Raw genomic sequence first — 10,865 nt, 5'->3', positions numbered from 1 at the left:
TTTGAGATATTTTAAATTCACAAAGATGTAAGCAATAACATACAGAGATCCCATGTGTCCTTTTCCAAATATCCCCCAATAGTGTTGTCATGCAAAACTGTAGTACAATATCACATCCAAAATACTGACAGTGATACAGTCAAGATACAGAATGTTTCCATCACCATAACGATCCCTCATGTCGCCCTTCTACAATCCCACCTACTTCCTTCCCACCCCCACCACCTTCATAACCCCTAGCAACCACAAGTCTGTTTCTCACTTGCATAATTGATTTCTGTATGTTTATCTTTTTTGGTTTTGGAGTTTTTGCTTTTTTTTGAGACAAGGTCTCACTGTGTCGTCCAGGATGGGGTGCAGTGGTGCCATCATGGCTCACTGCAACCTCTGTTTCCTGGACTCAAGCGATCCTCCTACCTCATCCTCCCAAGTAGCTGGGATCACAGGCATGTTCCACCACACCCAGGTAGTTTTTGTAGTTTTTTGGTAGAGGCGGTGTAAGGAACATGGAAGTACTTTGGTCAAGGATAGGCCGAGGTAAATATCCAGAGTGACTCAGCGAGTCTAGAGTGCAGGTGTATAACTTCACTTGTTATCATAGCCACATAGACATAACAGAAAGGAGTTCACCACCATAGCCATAACATAGGGAAGGTTCATCACTTGGCTCTATGCCACTATTGTCAGTGAAAGGTATAATTGCCCTGTTGACACTGTGCAGGCACACTGGCACCCAGAGAAAGAGAGAGAGCCAAAGCTGTCCGTCTTTGCAGACAGATAGAGGGGAGCCAGGACACAGCTTGGCCAGCTCGTGCCCAAAGAGAGAGAGTTTAGCTGCTGACCCCGAAGGCAAGGGAGAGAGAACTGGCTGCACAGCTCTGTGTGGGGGCCGCCTGACTAAGCAGTCGAGACAGGGCGGAGAGAGCTGTTTATGAGAGCTGCTGAATAAAATCATCTTTCACCTGTCTATGGTTCCCCAAGTGTTCTTTCTGCTCATCTACCCACTCCCTTGAACCTCAGCATGGGCTGGAACCTGACCCTGGGCATGACATTTGGCATAGTCATGAAACTGACAGACAGGGTTTCATTATGTTGCTCAGGCTGGTCTTGAACTCCTATACTCAAGCAGTCTGCCCACCTCAGCCTCCCCAAGTGCTGGGATTACAGGCATGAGCCACTGCGCCTGACCTGTATGTTTATCTTTTATTCTGGAAACTTACTGAGCTTACTTGTTTTACATATTGGATTTTGTATGTAAACAATGTTATCTGCAAATAGGGAGTTTTAATGTTTTAACTCTTCCTTTCCAATCTCTATTTTTTCTTTTTGCTTTTTATCACATTAGCTACAATTTCCAACACTATGTTAATTAACAGACGTAAAAGCAGACTTCCCTGCCTTGTTTCCTATCAGAGGGAAGTAATTCAGTCATTCATTATTAATGAACATTAGCGGTAGCTTTTTTGTAGGTGCTTTTTATCAAGATGAAGTAGTTACCCTCTAATTTCTAATTTCCTAAGTTTTATCATTTCTGTATCACAAACACTGAATTTTGTCAAGTGCTTGTTCTCTGATTGATACAATCATGTGATTTACTTTTATTCAGCCTGATAATACAGTAGTCAATTCTAAAATATTAAACCAGATTTCTATCTCTGGAATAACCCTCATTTGGTCTTTAAAAAGTATTGCTAAATTCTACTTGCTAACATTCTGCTAAGGATTTTCACATCTATATTCATAAGGATATTGGCCTGTAGTTTTCTCACTTGTACTGTCTCTGGTTTTGGCAACAGAATAATTCCAGCTTTACAAAATGAAGTATTCTCTCCTTTTCTATTTTCTGGAAGAGATTGTATAGAATTAGTGTTAATTCTTCTTTAAATATTTGGTAGAATTCTCCAGTAATTCTTCCATCCCCAGACACTCTGATGTTATTAGCATGTAGCATGACCCAGGCGTGGGGATTTTAAAAATCTCCCCGGGTGATTATACTTTGCAGTGTGGGAACCACTACCTTATTGTATAGAGTGAATATGGCTAAGCCTATTATTATTTCATCTGTGCTTACCTTGTCTGCCTTGATTACACCTGTAATCCTAGGGCAGGACCAGGTCAACTTTTTTTTTTTTTTTTTTTTGAGCATGGATTGATTGATCAACTGATTGAATATTAGGCCCTTATGTGCTTATGATTAACCAGTGTTAACAGATAATTACTGTATTGGATTGGAATTTCTTTTTAGGGGGAGATTTAAAATTATAAACTCATCTTCCCTAATGGTTATACGTCCTTCACACTTTTAAAAAACAAAGGTGGGGGGCCGGTCGCGGTGGCTCACGTCTGTAATCCCAGCACTTTGGGAGGCCGAGGCGGGCGGATCACGAGGTCAGAAGATCGAGATCATCCTGGCTAACCCGGTGAAACCCCGCCTCTACTAAAAATACAGAAAAATTAGCCGGGCACGGTGGCGGGCGCCTGTAGTTCCAGCTACTGGGGAGGCTGAGGCAGGAGAATGGCGTGAACCCGGGAGGCGGAGCTTGCAGTGAGCTGAGATGACGCCACTGCACTCCAGCCTGGGCGACAGAGTGAGGCTCCGTCTCAAACAAACAAACAAACAAACAAACACAAAGGTGGGATGAGAGTTTGATGAGGGCTATATTGGAGACAGAGTACAACATACCAAAATTTGGGGATTCAAATGTGGTAGAGAACATTGGTTTTCGGTATTTTAAAAACGATGGATCCTTTACATCAAATGAAACCTGACATAGAATCCCAATACAAGACCAGAGACTCTGGTAAAATCTTAGGTAGGAACCTTTCCTTCCCTCCCCCAACCCTTCTTAGGGCCATAAAATCTGGAGGCATGCTGTGGTCGACCACAGTTACATCTCCACACAGGAAGGCCCTTTGTACACACACTGGGAAAATTGCCAGGTACAATTGGGCAAGAGTGGTCACAGGTAAGTTATGTAAACATAGCATAGAAAAAATCTTGGAATGTTGAACCTTGACATTAGGTCGCAGGGTATGGTTATGCCCTTATGTGATAACATAAATTGTGCTGCTTTTCCGGCAGGAAAGAAAAAAAGGAGTACCTTAGTACCCACTCAGATTGCTGATCATTACCTCTATTTTGAGGGCTCCCCCAGGAGGAACACGAGAGAGAGACCTTGAACAGATGTGCTCTTGGATGCACCTTTTCTATGAAGTTTTAATGTCACTTGATGATCAATAAACCTTATCAGTTGGAGAAGCAGCCAAACTGGACTACTTGCTTCCAGGCAGCTTATAACCTAAAACAGAACTTTCACAAATGCAGGATTAAATTTGTCACCCATTTTCCTCTTCCCGTCTATGATACCTTAGATGGCTCTATTTTGTAAGCATCCCAAATTAAGGATTCTCTCTGCTTCACTGGAGATCTTGACAAAGCAAAAAACCCCCTTCTTCTTTCCATTAACCAAAATGGTTGTTTAGGATTCTATACGATTTTTAATATATGTAGTCTTCATTTTAGTATGACAAATGAGGGCTCATGATTAATAATCAGATCAGTAATCAAGAATATTTTTTGCCAAGAGTTGCCTTTTTGATTTTTTTGAAATTACCTCAGACATAACCAATGTTAAGTGCCAGTCTCCTTCCTAACATTCCTTAATTTCTGTTGTTAAGTTGATAAAAAATGTAAAATTGGAACATTATTCAACTACTTTGACAATTTCTAACTCCAACATTATAAACATATAATTTTTAAGTATTTCTTAACATTTCCAATTTGAAAATACAGGAAATTTTTCAAGTCTGAAGTCATAGATAATAACCTTCAGAAACTGGTTTGAAATGTCCTTGACATTATGAATATTTACCTGTATTTCCAGACAGATTTGGTTTATATATCTCTGGGATAAACAAAAAACATTTTAACATTAAAAGTTAAAAAATGTCAAAGACTTCAAAGGTTTGTTGTCACTTGTACTTTTTCTTCTTAAAAATCAGAAGTATGAAATGGTCTTTTTATTAACCTATGTCCTAAATTCAAAATCCCCCAAATAAATACACTGCATACTAGATAATCAGTTTCATGATTCGGAGCTCCGAATACAAAATGTACTACTGCTTTAGTAACACACATCTTAGATTTATAAAGTGAAACAAAGACTGAGAATTTAAGAAAACTGTCAATAGTATTGCAAACCCTTGAATATTCAAAGTAATGTCATACGTCTACAAAATGTTCTCATTTCCACTTGAATAAAAACACGACCACTATATGAATAGCTAACGAAAATATTCATGGTTTGCAGGAAATTTTCTTTCCAATGAAATGAATTATGGTTTCAAAAATGAACAGGACGCCGCTGCTTACACCTGTAATCCCAGCACTTTGGGAAGCGGAGGCAGGCAGATTATGTGAGCTGGAGTTCCACACCAGTCTGGGAAATCTGGCAAACCGTCTCCACAAGAAATACAAAAATGAGACAGGCGTGCTGGTGCGTGCCTATAGTCCCAGCTACTTGGGAAGCCGAGACAGGGTTGCCTAAGCCCAGGGAGGTCAAGGTTGCAGCAAGCCGAGATCAGCCACTGCACTCGAACCTGGGCTACAGAATAACACCCTGCCTCAAAAGAAAAAAAAAAAAGCCTTTTCTGTTTATGACCAAAAAAAAAAAAAAAAAGGAAAAACATTATCTAGTTTTCTTTTCATAGTCCAATTGATGCTTTATTTGTATCAGTATGAAGTTCATGGGGGAAAACACAAATTGCTTTTCTGGAGAAAAGGCATTTGGAGTGTTGATTAAAAATATTGGGGACGTCTTTGTTATGAGTTTTTATTTGGCGGTTCTGTGAATTCTCACAGTAAATATAGTATGAGAAATGAAAATTCCAATCCTGCTTCTGGCATTTATTTTACCTTATTTAATAAAAATAAAGATTATCTCCCATATCTTTCAATAGATACTCATGATGAGACTATCAAAAGTTTCTTGACAATTTATAAAACATCTGTAGTTTCAAGAAAAAAAAATCTGCTATGGTATACAAAATCCTGGCAATTATATATTGTGTAAAATATCCATAATAGTGTCACTACTACAGCAGAGCTTAACCACTGTATTAGGCATAATTTGGTTTCTGTTATGAATATGGAATAAATTCAGTAAGTTCTAACACATTTCAGAAAAAATAACTTATGCTGTTAACAATGCAAAATTATTGCTTAGGTATTTATACATATCTGCTTTGTAAAAGAAAATGCAAAATGTATCACGAGTTTTAAAAACTATATATATTGACCATGAAGTTCTGAGAATATATCATGAATAATCAAAGGCATGATGTTCACAGCATTGTTCATACTAAAAAGTGGAGAGGTTAAGTTCCCAAAATGAGAACTGATTCATTACATTGATTCATCTTCAAATAATGGAGGAACCATTAAAAATAGTATCAATATCATAAGGGAAAAAAGGTTACAAGGCAGTAGAAATTATTTAATTCCAGTTTTAAAATGTCTGGAGATCATTTATAAATGACAGGCTATCATATTACCTCCACACTTTTAAAAATGTTTAGCTTCTCCACAATATTACATGATTAAAAAGAAGATTAAAGGACAAATTCATTCATTGTGCAGAAATACTTTTCAGATAAGTGAAGGCTGACAACATGCTTAATCTGCAACTACGCCACGGGGGCTGGCCATACATGTTTGTGTGTATATACACAAACATGTAACTTTTAAAAATAATTGTACCATTATTAACCAAAGTCCTCTACTTCACTAGATCTCTTTTAACTAGACTTTTATCAAATTTGTGATCTGTAGATGAGAATGTATTTTCTTGCAGCAGCAGTGTCACGTTACCATGTCACAGATGACAGAAAATACATATGTGATGAAAATCGAAATAATTCATCATTCAATAAACTATATAATATGAAATGAACATGCTGAATGATGGAAAAGCAGGCCAAATCAGATCGGGGGAAAAATGGTCCAGATGAACTGTGGAAATTACAGAAGTTCTGAAAACTTTCAACAGCTTTGCAAATTGACATTATAAGCACTTTGTGTCTAATTGCACTTCAGGAACTATGGTATTCCTTCTTTAACATCAGAATAGTATTTTTACACTTATCACTTACAATAAGGAGAATTTTTTGGCTGCCAAGCGGAATAAGAAAAACTTCCAAGCAGTAAAGGAGTCAGGAACTGGGGGAAGGGTCATGAGGATTTGTGTATGTGTGAAAGGAGGAGACATTAAGCCAGTGACATATTGGTGCCAAAATTGACTTAATACAACTTAAAATGGAGGGTAAAGAGGGGAAGAGGAAATGTGAAGTCATTTCTTTGTATAAACATTCTCAGAATTCTCAATAATGTAATGCCTAATGAATGCAATTTTTTTCCAGTATAAATTAATATAACTGATGCAAGATGTAGGACAATTTTAAAACATTAACTGTTTTTAGTAAGACTTTTATTTTAAAAATTTTCAAAATATAAAAATAATAAATATGGATTTAACAAAACATAATTCAACTATAAATAATAAAAATGTTGACAACCCCACATAAACATTTAATACTATAAACATTCTAAGCATACAAGAGTAGTTTTCTAGTTCAAGTTTTATCTTTTTTCAGTTCAAGTTGTATTATCACTTTAAAAAAATAAACAAAAAAGCTGCTACAGCTTAACCAATTGCTTTCGCTCCACTCAAAGAGCAGGGAAATTTTTTCCCCATGCCAACACACATTCATGAAATGGGATACTTATGGGCACAGGTATTTAAAACTGGAACAATCCAGTCTCCAAACAAGAAGACTCCTTTGGTGTTTTTCAATTCAACAGTCCACAGAAATTGAGTTAAAATAAACCACTTATTAGAAGAAATCTTGTGCCAGACAATATGTTCTGAAGTAGCATCACACCCAAAACAGGTTTAACCTTCTGAGAATGAAAAGCAGGCATCCATGAATGCTTTGCTGATACTTAAAACATTCTATCATGTGAACATTCATTAAGGTGCTGGAAGGAAATCTTGGGGACAAAACAAAAAAATCGACACATCAATGCAAAAACCTACAATGCAATAATACATCTCTTTACAACTCACCAAATGTTCTATGAATATTTAAGAATCACTATGCCTCCTCTTGAGTGATGGATATGGGAATTTAAAGCAAAGCAGGATTATGTATTTTAGTATTAGAAAAGTTTTTCATTTGAAATAAGGGAAAAACAGCCATGCTGAATGAGTTTTTGGATTCTAGCCAAATTAACTGCCTTCCTCTTAACAAAACAATTTTCTTTTTGGGAAGCTGGGCACAAGTAAATGTAAGGTCATTCTGCATCATATTCTTAAATTATAAAGTGTTTCTAATGGGCTGAGCTCTTTATCCACACATCAGAGACCACTTTTATAATTATGCTGCTGCTACATTATCAAAAATCACAAGCAATCAGATTAAAACCTAGCAGAGTCTGAACAATGGGTTCAAAAACGATATTGAAAGGTTTTATAGCACCAATGACTTTTTCCTAAGACACTTGAGGGGCCTGTATCATTTTAAAGTATGATTTATCTTGTAAACAAGACCAAAAATATTCAGTTGATCTGTATTTTGAGCATAAATATTTATAAACTCTATTTTTAAAAAAACAAATATAGCATGACTAGAGCAGCTTAATAGTGTAAAATCTAAGTATATTGAAAAATATAAAGATATATAAAAGGCTTTCATTATGCAATCATGCAGAGGAAACTGCTTCATTCAATTACACAAAAGTGATTCTGTACAGTTATCTACAATAGCTCCATGAGAATCCTACTTAGGAAAATAAAATAATGAAAACCTTATCTTTAATTAATCAACATATGGGGATTTAAAATATGTAACTGACTAGATCTCACAGCAATCTTCAAAAAGCGCAGTGATCTTCGTGAGAGTTAAGTCATCTTGACTTCTGATTCTCAACGGTATCTTCAATTTTGTTTTGCTTTGTTTTTCATTTTAAAAGCAAAAATGAAAAACCAAACCCAACCAAACAAAAACACCAGGATGACAAAGCTACAGGCATGTGGTCCATATCCATTAAGCAATCAACACTGTTAACACCAAGTATAGTGTCTTCAGACAATAGTCTTTACCCTAGCAGTAAGCCACTGTAGTAGGGCAGAAAATTCTTTGTTCAAAATTAAAAATACTCAACTATTTTGGGAAAATATTAATGAACACCCTGTGGCTAGTTTGCAAATGTGAACCAAAAGTCTTAACAATTAAAAAAAAAAAAAAGTGCCTTGTAAGCTACCAGGTCCTTAAAATATTAGAAGACTTTCTAAATGATGTATTTTCTTTAACCAAGCCTAGAATTAACCATGCTGTGTCCAACCAATGTGGATCAAAACAGATAATTTGCATTATGACTGATGTGTTTATTACATTCTTTTTATTTTTCATGACAAATGCAATGCATACTCAAGGGGAAAAAAAATTTGCAGAATATTCAGCTTTGCACCAAAAAAAAAAAAAAAAAAAAAAAAAAGGTGATAAAGGTAGTATGACTGGATAAAAATAAAAATGAGGGTGAATAAAAATCAGTGTAAATTGCACTTTTCTAATATAGCTACTACCAAATATAGCTACTACCAAGTATAGCTTCCAACTTTTTAAATGCCTCCTGAGAATCTATGAAGGAATACTCAGAAACTAAGTGAAAACATTTCTTATGGTGCCCATTATAGAAAGGATATTGTGGGTACATATTTAGGATGAGATTTAATCATATTCTTTATAAGTAATTCCAAGCCATATTAAGCCATACTGCTTATAAATAATTTGGACATACACTTCTTAAAATGGGTAAAAACTAGTCTTTACCAATTTTAGGCACACGACACTATTTCCTCTTGCTTTAAAGGTCGTCTTTGATGTCTTGATTGAAAAGTCCAAAAAATGTGAAAAAATTATGTTAAGACATACAATAAGTTTTAAAAGACTTGTAATCTACAGATTATCATTTGTCACTTGGAAGAAAATTATTTTCTTTGTTGGCTTTGAAGAGTTAAGAATTTTTAAAAAAATATTTGGGTAAATGACCTTGGCAACATCATCAGAAAGTATAGTCAGAAGAAATGCACAAGCTATTACAGTACATAAAAAAGTACTTTATCATCTATTCAAAATTATTTTAAGTGGCTATCCTACTCCCAGAAATACATCTTAAGATCCCCCCAAAATTAAAACCAAACTCATGTTTAACTTTTTAATTCATTTTCATTTTAAATTGTTCATGCTAATGAACACAGTAGTATATGGCTTTACAGATTTCCTAGACACAATCCTCAATTTGGCTCAGACTGAATATACGTCATCCAAGAGAACTTTTTCATTCCTTCTTAAGGTGTTTAAAAAATAAATGGCTATAAAGTACGGGGAGAAAACATTTAAGAATAAGGTCAGAGCACACATTCAGATACACTTTGAACTCAGATGTACTCTTAGAGAACTGTAGAGATAAAATGCTAATTATAGTACATGTAAACATCTGTTCAAATTGATAAAGAGTGAACATAAAATAATAGGATGATATTATTGTAACAGTCGTCTCCAGACAGGAACTGGTCTTGCTCTTGCAGTCACAAAGCTAAGGGAATTCAGGCAATGATGATCTCTCTCTGCTGGAAAAAGAGAAGACTATTAAAAAAAACTTTGAAAATAGCAAATAAATCTAAAACTTGAATCACATCATAAATTGACCTCCAACTTTTCTAAACATTAAAAAAATCTATTTGAGAAAGAAATCAAAATCAAAGTTGCAGGAAAATTACACAAAGCTTTGGGCTAAAATGATTTTAACAAAACCTCTCTGCATCATGCTTCCTTCAAACATTAGGCTGCAAAAGATCACAGCATACAACATATCTATGGTCTAAAATTTTCATTAGAAAAACTAGTAACTGACATGGAAAATTTTCACAGAGATGTGGGTAGGCAAAGAAATTTTAAGAAATCATGAACAAATTCCAAGACTTTGTAAATAAAAATGAAAACAGAAACAATTTTCTTAAGGTTTCTCAAAGATGTCAAAGTAATTGCAAGATACATCTAATTTCCTTAAACTCCATATGATAATCACTTCATTTGTTAATCACATTATATGAAGTAAAAGTATACTAAGCACAAAGGCCCACAGTAAAAATAAAAGGAATACATGGAAATCAGACAGTGCCTGGTATATAAGGAGAGGCTTACTTTGGATGATGGGAAAATGAGTAGATGGATGAAATAAACAGTGAGGGAGGAATTTAGGAAGTAGCAAGTATAAAAAGTAGATACAAAAAAAAGTAGAATTTTAAAATGCTTTTAATTACATTAAGTAACAAGCACATAATATGGATAAACGGCAAGAAAGTTAGGTGTTTTTCTACTAAGCAAGTTTGATGTTTTTCATTAGCAATTATTGGGAATGGCAGTCATGTTTACCAGTTTCTTTCCTAGGATTTTTAGGTAGCAATTTTGGAAGATTATCTGTTGTCATCTGATAGGTATATAATGATCAGAAAGGAAAAATTTAAAAACTGCTCTTCTCTAAAGTCCTGTATACATACCTTTGAGCAACTAGGCAGTTCAAGAAGTTAACAGGAACAAGGTAGTTCCTGAAATCTGGGAAAAGGAAATTTTCTTCTTGTCTTACAAATATTGTACACTAGTAATTTAATTATGCATTAAATTTTCATTTGTAATTTATAGTATTTTATAAGAACTAGAAAAGCCCCGAGAGAAAGACCAAAAAGTTAACTAAGCCAGAATTTCACGCAGGAAATTTTTGTTTTAAAAGGCTAATATAGACTTTT

The 10,865-nt window shown here is 35.0% G+C and overlaps 1 protein-coding gene across 22 annotated transcripts in view; it reads right to left on the bottom strand.

Moving 5' to 3' along the window:
* Positions 1–7,781: 7,781 nt before the first annotated feature.
* Positions 7,782–10,865, bottom strand: part of LOC105481703 (RNA binding motif protein 26) — a 93,866-nt gene continuing 90,782 nt past the window's right edge. For 19 of the 22 annotated variants that reach the window (XM_024792832.2, XM_071081169.1, XM_071081172.1 and 16 more), the window contains one exon: positions 7,782–9,689. Coding sequence is in view for 2 of the 22 variants with exons in the window: in XM_011741408.3 (XP_011739710.1) it covers positions 9,666–9,689 (24 nt within the window). In the remaining 20 variants the exon portion in view is untranslated. The remainder of the gene's footprint in view (positions 9,690–10,865) is intronic. The other 3 variants (XM_071081163.1, XM_071081164.1, XM_011741410.3) reach the window with 1 other exon arrangement.

Source organism: Macaca nemestrina, chromosome 16 (assembly GCF_043159975.1).
Source record: "Macaca nemestrina isolate mMacNem1 chromosome 16, mMacNem.hap1, whole genome shotgun sequence".
Lineage (NCBI taxonomy): Eukaryota > Metazoa > Chordata > Mammalia > Primates > Cercopithecidae > Macaca > Macaca nemestrina.
The sequence above is the reverse complement of the archived record's forward strand: the minus strand, read 5'-3'. Positions and strand labels throughout refer to the sequence as shown.